At 42.2% G+C, this 17,254-nt stretch overlaps 1 protein-coding gene across 3 annotated transcripts in view; it reads right to left on the reverse strand.

Moving 5' to 3' along the window:
* Positions 1 to 3,883: 3,883 nt before the first annotated feature.
* Positions 3,884 to 17,254, reverse strand: part of SEMA6A (semaphorin 6A) — a 123,618-nt gene continuing 110,247 nt past the window's right edge. For all 3 annotated transcript variants that reach the window (XM_090276610.1, XM_090276608.1, XM_090276609.1), the window contains one exon: positions 3,884 to 5,370. In XM_090276610.1, the coding sequence (XP_090132736.1) occupies positions 4,175 to 5,370 (1,196 nt within the window). In that variant the 3' untranslated portion in view covers positions 3,884 to 4,174. The remainder of the gene's footprint in view (positions 5,371 to 17,254) is intronic.

The raw sequence follows: 17,254 nt of genomic DNA on the forward strand, positions 1-17,254 counted from the left end.
CCTCTCCCTTGACCAATCCATTTTCCACGTTACTGCCAGGTAGCTTTCCAAAGCACAAACACATGTGTTTGCTACTTTAGACACTCCGAAGGTGCTTCTGCAGCTTGTCAGCTAAAATCTTAGCACAAGGTAACCAGGCCTCTCCTGGTCTGGCTCCAACCCCCTTTTCCAGCATTGACCCAGCCAGGCTCTCTCACAGATCCTGCTCAAGGCCCACCAGACCTTTTATTTCCCTAACAGCACACTTGATGCTTTTGCACAAGTTACCCCTTCTGCCTGGGCTAGCTGTCCAGAGAGCTCATTCTGCAAGAAGCAGCTCAAATGTAGACTCCTGCCCCAAACTTCTGGGCCTCTTGCCAGTGGCAATTACAAAGGCGTGTCAATCTCTCCTTATATGAGAGGAAGAAGGAACTATATTCCAGTCAATTTTCTGCCAGACCCTATAGGTGGGATTTAAGAAATTGGAAATGACTTATCAAAGGTGACTGGATTACTATAGGCATGAATGAAAACCAACCCAAGCTTTCCACTCAAACTGATCTAAAACATTAAAAAAATTATTTCAGGTCAAATGTAAACTACTGTAGTTGAGGACTCAAATAACTTTAAAAGATATTCCGGAGGGGCAAACCTGACCTAGGCATTTCATAATACTATTCTGCAAAGAAAAAAAATCAAGTGCTGCCTCCCAATTTACCTCCAACAGCGTCTTCTGGGTTACAAGAGATAAATGCTAACAAGGAGTGAAATCCGGTGCTCTCCACCTTATTAATATGTAAAAAGGCTGAAGTCACATCTGTGCAAGGATCTATTTTTAGTGGACCCTACATACTAAAATCCTAGCCTTGCTCTCTTTAAACTATCAAGCCTACCATAAATGTTTGATGATGAACAAGCCCATAAAAAGAAAACGCATAAAATGAATAGAGGGAGTTGGTGCGTGCTCTGCCTTTTAATTACCGATGGTTTCTGTACAATCCTGCTCCAGGCTGGCTATAGGCAGAGAAAACACATCAATAATTTTTTTTTGGGGGGGGTGCAGGGTATGGGTACTGCAAACAAATGGGTCTAATTATGTTGTTATTGACATTTATTCTTCGAAGCCAGATAGAGATGGAAGGAGTAGAATCCTACCCAAAGTGTGAGGTTTAAGAAGGGAAAAATTAAAAGATAAATAAAAGCATCCAGGACACAAAAGATAATGAACAGTCTTGTTTTATTACTTTTAAGTAATAAAGAGCCTTTTTCCTTGCCTTTTTCCTTTTTTTTTTGTCTTTTTTCCCTTTTCTCTTTTCTTTTTTACAACATACATTAAGTGGTGAATCAGATGTTAGGGGATGTAGAGATGGAAGGAAAATTGGTGACATCACAGTATTTTTACAACTTTACAACAAATATAAATCTGAGTTTGCTGTATCTACCAGTGTCTAGCAAGGGTGGAAAGCAAAGGCACACTCGGGTTTATGGACCCTCCTCCCACACGCAGTGGGGAAAATAAAGAAAAGGCAAAAAATACTTAAATGCAGAAGACCAACTCAACACATGTGGGCATTCTAGAGTTAACACCGTAAGTGACAGGCGGTGGGATGTAGGGATGTGGGATGGAATTGTGACACAGGTCTTCTTAACACAGCTGTGGCAGCGATGCCCGCACACGGGATGAGACAGTGGGCACTGCACTGTCTATACTCTTGGGAGTCAGTCTTGGGGAAGAAAGTAGTGGAGTAGTATACACCCATCACTTTCCTAAGTTCTGCATTTCTAAAAAAAACAATTATCTTGGTTTCTATCTAGAAAAGACTTTATGGTTTTGGGATATAGAGTTCACAGGATGTGAACATTGATTCCACTAACAAAACAAAAATATAAGGACACAGAAACAATAAAAACCTACCCTGAACAACAGCAAAATGGCAAGAGGTGGTTGGGACAAAAGGCTGTGCATGCACTCTTGCTACACACCCAGGTCTCATTATTGAGGTGTCCCTTTGTCACCAGCCAACTCAAAATTGCCCAAAATTATCTTTTTTGAAAGTCTCTTTTTAAGACAAAAATAAACCCAGATCAAACTGGAAATAAAAAGACAAAGAGACCATCAAATATGTTTAACTGCTTAAAAAAACAATAACCAATAATGCTCACAGTTTACAGTATGTTGAGAATTCCTTTGTTCATGATAGCATAAACAAAAGTCCCTTCTGTGTACTTGCGCTAATGAAAACCAAGGAGAAAAACACACACCTACCCACCCCAACAAACCATAACAAAAGGATAAAGAAATGTTTTTAGAAATTAAAAATCTTTTGCCCCAGTCAAGGTTTTTGCAGCATCCATTGTGGTTGGCCTTGTACTTGGAGTTACTCATTAATCACAGCAGGGACCAGCCTGCCTGCATCTATTTCCATGTCATTTCTTTGTTGTGCGTTGCTCAAGTGCACTGAGCACACAGCTTGGAGACTCCTCCCAGTTGCCTGCCCAACTGCCCACAGCATGTTTTCCAGCCAATGGACATGGCAGAAATAAGGACTGGGACTTCAGTCCTCTTCCTGCTGGTAAATGTGGATATCACCATGTTGAAATGATCTGAGAATCTAAGGGAAGCAGGGAGCTCTGGAGGGAGAAAGGATTTACCACCCACAACACTGGAGTCCACACTTGGCAACATGGCCGAAGGGTGGTTGGTATTGGCACGACAAGAAGGAGATGTGAACTGGAGGGTGCTGTGCGCCCAATTTTCCCAGGCTGCGAGATAATAAGCATCACCATTGCATCCTTCTTCCATCTGCAGGACAGCTAATATTCCAGAGGACTGGAGTAGGGTGGGAGGAGGGGTAAATAAATATCTGTATTTCAAAAGGAGGAAAGTTTATCATGACATTTTACAAGTGTACACAACTCAAGGTGTAAGGCACAAATTTACATGTGGAAAACAGGCTATTCACAGATGTAACCCCACGAAAAACCCGTGTGATCAAACCATTAATTTATGCAAGGTAGCAGCCAGCGTATTAATTAGTTCACACCGTTTGTGGATTTTGTTTGCTGTTTCACGTGCGAGGTGAAATTAGATGGCATATCACAAGCTGGTGCCTTCACAGAAAGGAGGAACCACTGACAAAGCCATGTTGGCAGCAATGGGACATGGATGTGCCATTCTCAAAGTTCCTCTCCTGGTTGCTTTAGAAGTTAGGATCTGGAAGGACTTTTAAACTAATTAATTTTTTGCATGTTATAGCACAGAGACCTGACCACCAAAGTGGCTGGTAGATTTAAATAAATATTTCCCTCTTAACTTTCTCCTTTAGCTAGATACCAGATAGTCCAAACACAAAGCTCAGAATTCCAGCTCCAACTTATTTACTCAGCGAATTTATTGTAAAAATAAAGAAACTCAATTATTCCAGTTAATGGATTTCACGTTAAATAGTGTAACTTCAAGGGGCTTTCTGAAGAGCTGTTCATAGGGTGGTATGTATAAGAGTCCTTTCCTTAAGGAAAAAAAAGGGTGAGCAATAAATAAAGTTACTTGCGTTAACGGTCACGTTACTTCATTAAAAGAGAGGAGCAGAAATCTATGACATAGTCGCCCAACATGGCATTAATCTGCTATAACAGAAAGCTGTAACACTGGTGGGCACTTCACAGTATCTGCGCATAGTAAACTTCTGCCACTGTTAAAAGTCTGAGTTAGAATTATCAATGAATTTTTTTTTTGTCTTTTTAACTTGCATGATTTTTAAAAAATGTATTTGTTTTGCAAGTTGGAACGCTAGCCTAGTTTGGCAGCGCCCTGTGCAGTCATGGACAAAATGTTCACCTCTGTGTGAATGTGTCTGTGTGTGAGTGTGTGTGTGTGTGTCCACGCGCACGTGCGGGTGTGGGTATGTGCTTTTGGCTCATGTTTGTGATGATAATTTAAGTCTTTCGTGAGTACGACCTGTTGCGGGGGGGAGGGGGGTGAAGGAAGAGAATGGAGGTTGAGTCCCGCGTCGCAAAGCTTCACCAAACCACGTGGACCACTTGGAGAGTCCCCCCAAATTCCGGAGGACGCAGCGTCCTCGGCTCTGCCGCGGCCATCTTGGTCTGGTGTGCGCGCAGGCAGCTGAGAACCGTGCTGAGCGGAGCGCGCGCCTGGCGTTTTCTGCTGGCTCGACACCCGACCCCACCCCTGGGATTATGTACACGCATCATTGGGCTTCATGGATGTGGAAAGAGGGGCAAAGGTAGGTTTGGGGGGTACGTCCGGCTTTAGCGAGGGTGTGCGCTTCAGCCCCGACCTGGTCAATGAGTTGTAGGCGTTGAGGCTGGGCTGCCTCGAAACAGTCACGGCTGGGCCAGATGGCTGGGAGCTGTGCACCTGGATGGAGTCCACCCGCTGCGGGGCCGGGGGAGGGTTGTCTCCCCGGCCAAAGCTCTGGTTTCTGGAGAGGTGGGAGGAATTGGAGGAGTTAGTATTGTTTCTTTTCAGAGTGGTGGCCTGGTGGCTTCTCGTGAGCGAGTTCGTGGGATAGCTCCTCTTGTAGTCAATCCCGTAGGAGGAGGAGGGATGCATCTCCAGCCGCTTGCTCAGGCCGCTCTGAGACAGGGAAGCTCCTGGGGGTCCCAGGGAGGCCTCCCGCTGGGGGACCTTGGGGGGCAAGATGTCCAGGTTCTCCACTAGGTTCACCCCATGGTTGGGACTTTTGCTGTTGAGATGTTCCTTGATGGTTTTATACTCCAGGGTGGCCGCCTGGTCCTCCAAGGCCATCTGGGCCACCTCGCTCATTTTAGGCTGGTCCACGTACTCATGCTGGTAGCCCTGCTGCGTTATAGGCAGGACCACCACGCTGGGGATGTGGCTGGGCGAGGCCCGGAGGGGCAGGTCCGTGGGAATCACAGGGGATCCCATGGGTGGCATGTCCTTTGTGCAGGCATTGATGAGGTTCTGGTTCCTTTCCCACTCCCGACTGCCGCGGCTGGGCTTCCGCTTCTGCTGCAGCGTTGGCGTGGACTCTGGGGTGGGCAAAGCTGCCAGGTCTAGGTGGTGCTGGTCAGCCTTAATGAGCATCTTGGCCGTGTTGCTGGGAGTGGCAAGCTTGCCGTTGTGCATGAGTGGCGTGAGGATGGCCTCTGGCTTTGGGTCTTTGGACTGGGTGTCACCAAAGAGGCCGCTGAGCTTGGTGACGCTGCTCATGGAGCCCCGGCGCGAGTGGGTGAGCTCCTCCTTGCGTTGCACCACGGACACCTCTTTGCGCCGGTGATCGCAGACGCAGTAAACGATGATGCCCGAGAAAACGGCCCCCATGACAAAAGCCAGAATCACTGCAATGGCCAAGAGGGTGACAGGAACGAGCTGGTCATGGCCTTTGAGGTAACTTTCACGAATCACTCCTGCAACAGACATCGCATGTGGTGTTAAGAAATGAAAGGACACCTTGAGGCATATTTTTGTTTGGCATTCACCCTGTTAATAACAGTAATAAGTGACAGTAGCACCTCAGCATAACTTGTCATGAAGGCGCAGTTTGCCAAAGATTAACTAATCCTCCCCAAACACCCCCCCCCCCACACACTGCATCAAGTATGTAAATAGACTTTATTTGTTGCCACCTTCGTGTTCTGAATAAGTGCCTCTTCTCTGAAGTACTTGCTCTTTCTACTTTGCTTTACTCTGTGGAATATGGCAATTGGTCGTTTTCAAAATTTAACCCCTTTTCCCTCTTCATCTTTTTTCAATCTTTCCCTCATAAAATCGGGAACTCTTGAGCTATTTTGTTTGAATCAAGGAGAAGAGGCAACAATTTTACCCATGTTAAATGAACACACCCGCACAATGCTTCAGGCTTCCAGGGTCTTTTCTGATGACTTCCTTGTGGGCACAATGGCCTTTATCTGGAGAAAAGCTATGTTTGCTTTATAAGCAATTGGAGGAAGGACAATATATGTCATTTATAGTGAAAGAAAATAGCTAAAGCTCACAGATTACAAATGTATGCTGTTTTTGCATCACCCCTCAAAAGAAAAAAACCACACACACCCAATTTCTCGTAAATATGCTGCATATTTGCATTAAGCTCTCCCCTTACGTGAACTGAAAGGATGTTTAGAAGAGGGGACCATTTGGGCCCCTGAAGTGGATTTGAGAAGTGTCAGGTCTCATTATTACGGCTAGAATTTGCTGTCATGGTGAGATTTTTCAGCAGAGCTAATCTCTTCAATTTAATAAAAATTATTTGACGATACCAGTCAATAATCTTACACTACATTAACCAAGATACCGTGTTTCTGAAGAAAGTTACTGTCTCTGTTCCTGCTTAATCAGCTACCAAGCTGAAAGACTAATCAAATGCAAACACTGAAGCTTTTAGTTTTTAATACAAAGTGAGAATACACCTCACTAATGTCAGATCTTAAGTGCTTGATGCGGTAGCTAAAGAATAAAATCTCAAATACTTCAATTCTTGCCTCTGGAGAGGGAAAGAACATGAATACATTAGAGGCACTGCCTGGACTGAGGAAATGTAAACATTGTTCCTATTATGGAAACTGATAGTAAGACAGAAAATGTACCTTCTCTGGTCCCAGGAGACACATTTTTCATCTACTAAATCAACTTTCTGGAATATGTTTAATGTATTTTCCTGGCAGATATCAGTGGCACAGAATTAGAATTAAATGAAATAAAAATCTCTACCCCTTTCTAAACCCACAACTTGCAACTGGTACAACTTCTGCTGAAATGCTTTGTCTGTGTCACAGCTGAGACCTTGAAGAAATGCAGCTTTGTCCTGGGGTTTTTCTGCTAGGATATTTTGATTAGTGAAATGATGGCATTAAAACTCAGAAACCTTAGCCTGATACATTCTCTTTTCTTTCTAAACTGCCCTCTTCTCCCCCGCCCCCCACTTGTGACATCACAGTCGGTTGCTGTGGAGATGATTGTACAGTAACAAATGATTGTGACTTTAGGTGAGGAATAAATAGAACCAGCAAATATCTCTCGAGAAAGAAAGATTCTGTGATTAAGTAAATGCCCTTGGTAATGAAGGGCAGGGGAGGCAATTCACCCACCCCCCCCACCCCCCCTGCCAACCAGAAGGTGTGAATAAGACGGTAAGACATTGAATAACTTCCAAATGTGACACTTTTCAAACGTTTCTAAATTTATCTTCATGAACTTTTAAGGGGTAGAAACTGAGAAGCAAAAAGCCAGCAGGAACTTCAGCTATAACTCACACCTTTTGTGTTGCGGAGCTCCCTGGACAGTGGGGTGTCTTTGTGTCCAAATATGTTTTAATACCTAGTCACCAAGGAGCTGTGCTAATGAAAATTTCTTCCTTAAATTGGCATTTCCTTGTTATAATGCTAAAACAGCACTGCTTTTCTTTCCATTTTGATTGTGTATGGGGTTCTGCTGAACATCATTTCCAGCCACCTACATATAATGCTAAAAGCAAAATGTGAACTGAATAAAATGGGTTTCATGTCCCTCATTGATTTGATGATCTCAGTGGCAAGGCTACTGATGGTGGTACTGGGTAAATTATTTTCATAGCAAAGGGTATTTCATGAATCCCTTTCAGGTGCGCATATTTATGGGAGCTTGGTCTTCCCAATAAAGGCATCCTCATAATAGGTAGCTATCTACAGTTGGCTTTGGAATTTTACAATTTAAATTGCCCTCTCCATTTAAGAGGAACAGGAAAAGAATAAGACTAGAGCAGTCCATGCAGAGTTTTCAAGTTTGTTCACTGTTTCTTTTAACTTCTGTTCATCTTTCACATCTGAAAGGCCTTGTCTATCTTAGGCTCATGGAAATCACTTGCTCTTTCCCTGGGAAAAACTCTTTTATAGTGAGTACTTTGGGTTCAGAGTTTTAGTTGTTAACAAATCAAGCAGGGTCTGACCTTTGAGAGAAATGGTGTCTAAGTCAGTTGCCCTGTCACATTTTGTTATATAAACAGTGCCCTTAGAAACCTTTCCGTATCTCTTCAGCTTTGAGATATCTACCTTGAAGCCTGTGGCTTCCCTCTTGTGCTTGTGGAAATTCAGAAACTCCAAGTCCATAATTAGAAACAGGTCAGAGATTACGTTGAAAGGGGAGTCAAGAAGAAGTTAAAAGTTACTTTCAGAAAATCCCTTCTAAACTTAAAACTTTTTGCTTATATCATGAAAAAGAGCAGAGGGGCATTCATGGAAATGATTAAATCATCGCTGTGACATTGGTCCCTGTGAAGGACTGAACACTACTGATTTGTCAGAGAGGCTGGAGGTGGTATAAGCTATATAAGGGGTCTCAGAAGGCCTGGAGTCTCAGGCTTCCAGTTACTGCTGGGTGACCTTTTGGCGAGTGACTTAATGTCTCTGGGCCTCAGCTTTTTCATCTGTAATGTAGAGTTAACACATCCTTATTGGGTTGTTGCAAGGATCAAAAAATGAATAAGAAAGAGCTTAGATGCTGTAGTTTGCTGGACAAATCTAAAGGTCAGGAGAAGCCACAGAAGGGAAGTGGTGGGTTAGTATCTCTCCAAGGGCTTAAGACCAACAGTCATGGCTGCTCCATTTGATTCCATTGGCTGTTGATCTCCTAAGGGAGGGGACAGTCGTGTTCTTCCCGGCTCCCAGCCTGTGCTGTCCAAAGGCGGCCAGAGAATGAAACAGTGAGGCAACGTAAGGAAACACTGCCTGCATTGGGAAGTGTTCAGAAAACGATGATTAGAGTTAAGACTTCTTTCTAGTGGTGCAATAATCTTGTAATCAGCTCCTTGAGAAAAGGCGCCAGATTTTACCATCCCCAGAGCACTAAATAAATGATTATTAAATAAATGGGTTTGCAGTGCCTGGTAGAAACAGTTTTTAATGAACTTTTAAACTTGGTGGGTCATCTTTGGAGTGACTATAACCTTGCTTCTGAAGTCCCAAACACCTACCTCCAATCATATAACAGAATAGAATCAAACTAACATCCATTAGACAAAAGAAATCTGTAAATGTGCTCAATATTTATTCAAAATAATGAAAGGAACTTTTAAAAATGAAAAAAAAAATCATTCTGGGATAATCCAAAAGGGACAATGAGGGTAAATGTATTACATATTTTAACAACTGAGTGTTCAGGTGGACTTGAAAAATTCAAAACAAATGCATCTGTGCACAGGGCACAGGGCAGCCCTGGGGAAATGGAAGGGCCTTTCTTTGGTGGTATGCTCCCTCCCCAGGTTTCCCGACACTGCAGAATGACCAATCAGAGTTGGCCTCTCTACCCTGGGTTTTCTGCTCTCACCAATTGAAAATGGGGCATTAGTAATGAAAACAGTTTCTGAGAAATCCTTTGCATTGATTCATTAACCATGAGCTATTTCTCACCAGTCATGAGGTGCTAAATGGTTTATTCTTTCCACCTTCCTATTGCAGGAAGCAAGGCACACAATGGCTTAGAGATTTCTCTGAAATCATGCCTAAATTGGTAGAACTGAGAAAGAATAGAATCTCCACTGTTCCCTCCCCCACCCCCCCAGAGGTGAGAGAGTTTTCAGATGTTGGAGGGAAGTCTCAGAGGGGCAGTTTAAAGAGTTTTAGAGATTGAAGCAATGAAAAGATTATGAACAGCTCCACCCTCCAGGCCCTGCAATATGTAATTCAAAATAAGAACAATTACAAGCTGTAAAATAAGAGGAAGTACAACACAGTTCTGATTTTTCCTATGATGACCATGTCAATGCATTTTGAAATTTCAAACATTGAATTCTTTAAGAAATGGTTTCTGGTAGCCCTGCTCGCAGGTGCACGAGGAGCCCAGCACGAGGCTCTGGAACAGTATACCCCGGGAAAGATGCTCTCCTAACTCGGGGTTGGAATGTGATGTTCTTGGTACCTTTACTGTCACACTCCTGGTACAAGGTTTCAGCTCCAAGCATCTTCGCGGCTGCCTTCAGCAGACATTTACTGAGCGTGGGCTAAACCATTGTGCTTGGTGCTGGGGAGACAAAGGTGAAGGAGGCACAACCCTGTGATCCAGGAGGGCAGAAGGAGGCCGGTGCTCACCATGAACTACATCCAAAGTGTGGAAGCCCCATGAGAGCCATCGCTTCTACTTCAGTGTGAACAAAGGCTTTATGTAGGAGGTGGCATTTGAGCCAAGCCTTAGGAGTGTATCAGATGTCAGCTGAAGTGGAGAGAGCAACCAGGGCCAAGGCATGAGGGCAGGAAATGAAGGCTGTGCTCATCAGTGGCAATGGTCTCATTCCCTTCTGGTCTCCTGTTCTGCGTACCTGGCACTGTGCTACACTCTAACTTGCCTCTGGGCTTTCACACAGGCTGTTCTGTCTGGAATATCATTGCTCACCTCCTATCCCTCTGACTCTCCGTTAGGCCTCAGATTCAATGGAGAAGCCTTGTCTGATTCCCTCAGACGAGGTCAGCTCTTTCTGCTGTACATGTCCTGAACTCTGCACTTTATCTTAAAATTACCACTCTTATGATACTTGCTTTATGTTTATTTTTCTTACCCACCTAGGCTGCTCTAGGAGGGAGAGATTACCACTGAATCCCCAGACATAAAAGTGCTCAGTAAATATGTGTTAAATAAGTTGTAAATGAGTATCTGTAGAGAAGAAACAAGAGCGCTAAACACCATTAGAAAGCAGGCTGTGAAAGCCTTGAATGACTGAAAAAAGATATTTAGAAGACAGGCCAGTTTTGAAAGGAAAGTTCTTGGTTAGTTTGCCTGCTATTTCAAGGGACTTCTTTCCCAAGAAAGCTGACTTTCAGCCTACTTGTTCCATGTCAAATCCATTATCGAAAAACTGACTTCAGAGGGGCAACGCCATTATAATAAAAGCACAGGTACTCTACCTGAATCTATTATTACTGTTTTTAAAGTTAGAATTGTCTTCCACTGTATTTATCCCCTGCCTCCTACAGAAACGATAAGATGTTTTCTGTGCTTTCAAAAAAACATGAAGCAAAACAAACAAAAAAACCCACATAAAATTAATCGCACTGATTACTAAGCTGAATACCAGGGAAAAGCCCTACCCATCTGTCCCCAATTACCTTGCTAAGTGTGTGAGACCTAGGCAGCGAGAATCTCAAAATGGTTAAGTGCATACTTTCCCCTCTCACCCCTGTTCACTGGACTGCCTCTTTCAGAGCTGCTGTGATATGATGGATGTGTCTGTCTCCATAGTGAAGTGATTAATAGGCATCTGTGTAAATCGGACCCGGTAACCACAAAGACAACAAAGCCTCTCTGTGTCCTTTGGAGAAATCTGCAAAGGCAAAAAGGAGGATGGACATTTCCTCCACTGCTGAGCCAGAGTGGGATTTGCGTTGGGTCTGAGAGCTAAGAAAGATGGCAAAACACCAAGAAAAGCCCTGGAGTAGGATTCCCTAAAAATAGACTCTTGATTCTGCTTTATAGTAAGACGAGCCTACAATTTCCTTGAAATCCTCATAACAACTTGGGTGAATGGAATCTAACAACCCAGTTTTTCTTGTTTGAAAATCTTATTGCAACAAAATGCCAAGCTTACAGTCCTGCAAGACAGTATGAATGAACTAATCATGGGCCAAGCGTCATGGCCGCTAACCACAGAGGCCCCGCGGTAATCCCTATGAAGGAGAGAAGAAAATAAATAGAGGAAAAGCCCTAACTGAAGAAAACTAAGCCTCAAAGCCACACCCCCACCAATGGGGATGACCACACTCAAAGTGCAGTGAGACCTCTCTGTGGTTATCTCGGCAGGAAGCAGCCTTCTTCTTGTCTTAACGGCATAATGAGAACCAGATGGTTTAGGAATAAACTAAATCTTCAGGAGCCATGGAAATGGGCTCAGAGTTTATAACTCAAACTTTCCTTTTCCTCTAATTTTTGATTTTTTTTTTTTGCCCCTCTGTGCTGGAGGGGCCATGTTCTTCAAGATGATCAAGTTAATGATTGGCCACGCCAAAGTAAAGGCAGCTTTCTGGCTGTTTAATTAATCCTCAGTTCAGAAGTTTTTAACTTACATACTGAAATAGTGCTTACTGCGTGGTTGACTGTGGATGAGTCAGTCCACTTCTAGTTCTATCACCTTTGAAATGGATGCATTTTGTTGTTTGTTGGGAGGCCATCACAGGAAGCAAAGGGAAAATGAGCACGAAACTCATCTGATTTCATATTTCTTAGGGGAGAAACAGCTTCATTTCCCCGTGTGTGCTAACAGGAGTGCTCAGTTCACTGTTCCTCCTCTGCTCTACTGTTTTAGATTTGGTACTGCCGATGGGAGTGCTCCACCCAGATCATGGCATGGATTGGGGTCTAGATTGGGAGTCATGGTAAGTTAAAAACCATGCCCAGGGATGTTGGTCTGTGGTTCCATGTGTTAGAACTGTCACTGTCTTTGTAATGGTAATGATTCTTTCAGGTGGACAAAGTTTTAGCAATATTTGCATGGTTTATTTTCCTTCTTTTTGAGGTTTTCTTTCTAATAACACTGGAAACCTAACATCTAAGTAATTTCTGAAACCAGACAAAGCATTTCTATTATCCAACTTCCTAGTCCCATCTTCTTCCTTTGCTCTCACAAAGCATTAAAGCTACAAAATGAGGAAGAGGATATCCTTATAAAATTGTGAAATTCAAGCGATTCTTTGTATTATTTGCAGTCTTCTTTTTTCCCTCTACAAAGCAAAGATAAAAAACAAATATAAGGAAACAGGTCCGTTTGAATACTCCTAAAACTGACAAATTAAACTTATTAGAAATGCAGTCCTTAGGATCTAAGTTATAACTGAGGCTGAGTGTTAATAGTTAGGAACAAACTTTGAGGTCATCAAGACCTGGCTTCAGTCTTGACTCTATGACTAATTAGCTGTGTGATGGTGGGCAAGCCATTCATTCTAAGCCCCAGAAGTACTGGCTATGAGATAAGTGTTGTTGGAAAGATTAATAGATTAAGTAAATGAATGCACATAAAGCACTTGGCATTGTGCAGAAACACATGTTAAGGCTCAATTAATAAGGTAAGTAAGGGAAGTGTTTCTAGAGTTTGTGACAAGTTAACCTGCCTTTGACAGGGTCCAAGATATTTTAAGGCAACACTTTGGTAGGGTTCAACAGTGTTAGCCAAAAGTGGAAAATAAGGATTTAAAAGCACAACAGTGTTTTGGAGAGTGACTTTAAATAAGATGGTCCATAGCAACTGGGAAATCATCCTCAATCATTGCTACTGGGCATCAGCATCACCTGTAACTTGCTAGAAATAGAATTACCTGGGTCCTACCCAGAATCTTCTGAACCAGAATCTCTGCAGCTGAAATTCAGAAATGTGTATTTTAACAAGGCCTCCAGATGATTCTTATGTTCGTGAAAGGTTGAGAAGCACTGCCCTGACAGGAATATTCCAGAAAATGCATCTAGATGTTTAGCTTTAAAGTCCAACCTCAGACACCACTGAGGCAGTGTATAACCAGATTTTCAATGAATAAATGCAGTCTTCCTTGGTGTTCAAAGTATGAGTCTTTAGTGCGTCTTGTGTATGACCGTTGCTTTACTGCGGTTACCTTATTCTGACAAAGAATACAAAATTGATGTGATTTTATTGGAAAGACAAATCTGTAATGCTTTCTCTTGGTACCTGACAAAAGCTTGACATATGGCCTAATGTACTGTGCCACTACCCCTGTGACAGAATCAACCCAGTTTGCTAGAGCCCAAAGCTGCTGGGAAAATGCTGGTGGGTCTCTTTATTTGCCCCAGCATGAAGACCCAGAGGGAAATTTCAGGTATTCCTCAGTTGTGTCACAGGGGCCATTGGATACGTCATAGATTGGATCAGCCCAGTCAGAACTGGGTCCCAGGGAGAAAAGCCGTAGAATCTCAGTTGGAGCTCACCATTGAATAGAGCAACCTTCTTCAGAGGCCTGCACCTCATGTCACCTCGAAATCAGCTCCCCTCAAAACAACACACAGCCCTCAAGCAACATTTTCTCCTCTATCTTCCCATGATCAGCAAAAGAATAAGAAATTCAGAAGATTAGTTTCCTTTTTATTTCTAGATGGAGGGAAGGACCTGAGTTTATGTTTCATTCCTGTGTTATAATAATAAAAATGCCTAGTGCACTCATTGGAGCACAGTGCTTCCAAACCTGCTGAGTTGAACTGAATGTGCAAATCCATATAATTATATAAGACATTTTAAATTACATTAAATTTCTGCTGTGTATTTTTAAATCATGGAGTGCAAGACCCATCAGCACTCAGGGTATATTTATTACCTTAACAAATGTCAGATGATTGTGTCCAGTATTATCTATTATTTGTGAATAACAAGAAGCTGTAAGACTAGAAATGACAAGCTTTAATATGTCCAAAAGGTTAGGCATAATGCAGTTTGCTGCCGTATAAATTTCTTGACATAATTTTCTCTCCTAATAAAGCACCATCAGTGGTGACTACAATGAACTTTCCTTATTTCTATACAGTTCATAATAATTGCCCCTGTCTTCAGTAAAGAAATGTAATTGCAGATATATATTTGAAGAATGCATCCTTTAAAGAAATATAAAATTTTAAAATAACCAAGAAATTCCTATTATCCTATTAAAAAGTGAATCGGTTCACAAAGACAGTTTTCAGGCTGTAGACTTCCAAGAGCTTAAGAAATATTCATTAAGGATGGCAAACCTTCACACTGCTCATAATGAGCTCTCTGACACCGATAACGATCCCATCTATTGTGCATCCAATGTATTTGAATATATCCAACTACATTTCACTAGTTTACCTTGGGGCCCTTCAAGGACTTAAGGTATTGAGAAATTGACATGTAGCATGTCTTTCTTGTGGATCCTTTCAGGCCTGCAGCATAGCCTGCTTGCTTTGCGGGACTTCACCAAGTACTGGTGCAGCCTGCATCTCCCTGGGACCCGCACAGGAACACAGCTTTTCTGTCCCTTTTCTCTGTACAACAATGGCGTGAGTTACGTGTGCGAGCAACTCTTGCAGCTGTCAAGGCCATTCTCATGTATAATGTCAAGAAAAGGGAAATGTCCTCAGGAAATCTCCTAGTTCCCACTCTTGCCCTTGCAAGACTACTTTGTCTATGGAGCAGTGAGGTGCTCAAGGTAAAACTTGTAACAAACATTTTTTTAAACTCTAGGAAATGGGGCTATCAGAAAGTTTTGTTACAAAGCTTACATATTGTTTTTCCATTAATATACATGATTCTAAATACAAATGACTCTTCACAGTCTTACTTTAGGACAAAACAAATTTTACATGAACACAGTGCAGTTGAACCAATAAAGAGCAAATTTTTAACTACTTCAGATGTTCAGTTAATAAGATCATGCCTAACCTAGCCCCTGTAGTCCTTGAAAGTTCCATTAAGCTGTCAGAAAACTTTGTCATTGTGTGTGTGTTTGTGAATAAGATGGGAGAGAATGGAAATAGAGATTTTTCAGGAAAAGGGTGGGGGCAAAGTGGACTCATGTTAATGGTGGTGTGGCTTGAAAAAGTGGCTGTAGATTAAAGGTAAGAAGCACCTCTAGAAGGTGAATTGGTTTTTTAAATACCCTAGAGTTTAAGTTGCTGATTTTAAAAGGAAAAACTCAAGTTACCATAATCATAATTTAAGTCTTTCAGATTTTTTTAAAAAAAGAAAAATGGATGTTAGGTGAAAAAAAGGTTTAGTTAGTATCTCTAAAAAGTATTGATGTGCAGATTTAGACAGGCAGGGAGATGAAACAGATTTCTACATGGCTGACATTTAACTTATTTATTTCTTCTACCCTTTCCACAATAATCTCATCAAGACCTCAGATAAATTCAGCAAGTTGCCAAGAGGGTACAAAATTAATTGGATCAAATCTACGTCCCTGCTCGAACTGCTGGAAGAGCAATTACAGCCTTCTACATGGGCTCCTCAGTCCTTGTCCCTCCTCCCCAGCACACACTCACATGGAAACTTCCACACCATCTATTTAAGAGTCCAGCACCTGACCTCAGAATATCATTTTTCTCAGTTCTTCAACGAAAAGCCAGAGACTACAAATAAATTCCTTTATGGTAGGTGACAAAGAAATATCAATAGAGTAAAAATAAATAGTGGCACCCTAGATTATACTATCATTTCTTTCTCAGTCTCCCTGATGACAAAATCTCTGTTCCGGATGAAAACTCCGCCAGCTGGGTGTCATAACTAAAGTGACAGAGAACCCCTCGGTTGGAGTTCAGCTTGCTTGGGGCTTTACCTAAGATAGAACTTTCAGCATGGCAAGGAGCATCTAGGGACATGCCAGTGATGGGCAGATACTTCACATCCAAAATTGATGCAGAATTTTACATCCCAAATTTATTGCGTATGTAATTAATAACCTGATGTGGTTGAATAATCAATTTAATACATATCTATCATTTATCAGTCTCTTGATCTCTGTCTTTCCCTCTCTCCTACCGCATTTTGTCCCTGTCTCTCCATTCATCTACCTTCCTATCCCCCACTGCCGACAGCTAAAGTCAAAACCCCTTAGCGTGACTTTTAAGGCTCCATACTATGATTTCAATCTCATTCCCATTCTGGCCCTCTGTACTTTATCACTTTCATCACAGCACACCCCTTGCCTCTTTATCATTCCACTCTCCTCTGATAGCTTTCTGTCTTGGTCATGTCGCTTATTTAGCTTGGAATATCATTCCTCCTTTTCCTAAGACTTTGCGAGTCCTTCCCCTAGCCCCCAACTTGGAATGAGTTGTGTCTCCCTTTATCCTTTCTCAGCATTTGGCCTGCCCTCCCTTACTTTCCTTCTTTTACTCTCAGACTTCACTCTGCCCCATCGGCTAGCCTGCGTGTATCCCCTGCTAAACTGGAAGCATCTTGAGTGCGAGGTTCATGCTGACTTCAGATCAGTATCTACTGTAGAATTCAGCATAAGACTTATATACAACACAGGTTCGCTGAGTGTTAAATTCATGAAGAAAGACATGAAGGAAGGTGGCTCTTTTGCCTTTCTTTGAGACAAAGGTTATTGTCAGCAATATTAAATCATTATTTTGTAGTGCTTTTTGGATTCTAGTTTATCCCCCTTCAAAGCCATGGAAATGGGAAATGGAAAATTAAAAAAGAACCACACAAAGAAGAGGAAAAAATATAGTTAACTTAACAGTTGATTAAAACCTAAGGTTAAATAAAATGAGAAAGAACCAAAAGTTTTAACCATGCCCTTATTTAGGAACAGTTTGATTCTTGAGCCTTCCTTACTTAGAAGGCTTTCAGTGATAATCATTTATATT

This window comes from Furipterus horrens, unplaced genomic scaffold (assembly GCF_987537825.1).
Source record: "Furipterus horrens unplaced genomic scaffold, mFurHor1.1.pri manual_scaffold_5, whole genome shotgun sequence".
NCBI classification, from domain to species: domain Eukaryota; kingdom Metazoa; phylum Chordata; class Mammalia; order Chiroptera; family Furipteridae; genus Furipterus; species Furipterus horrens.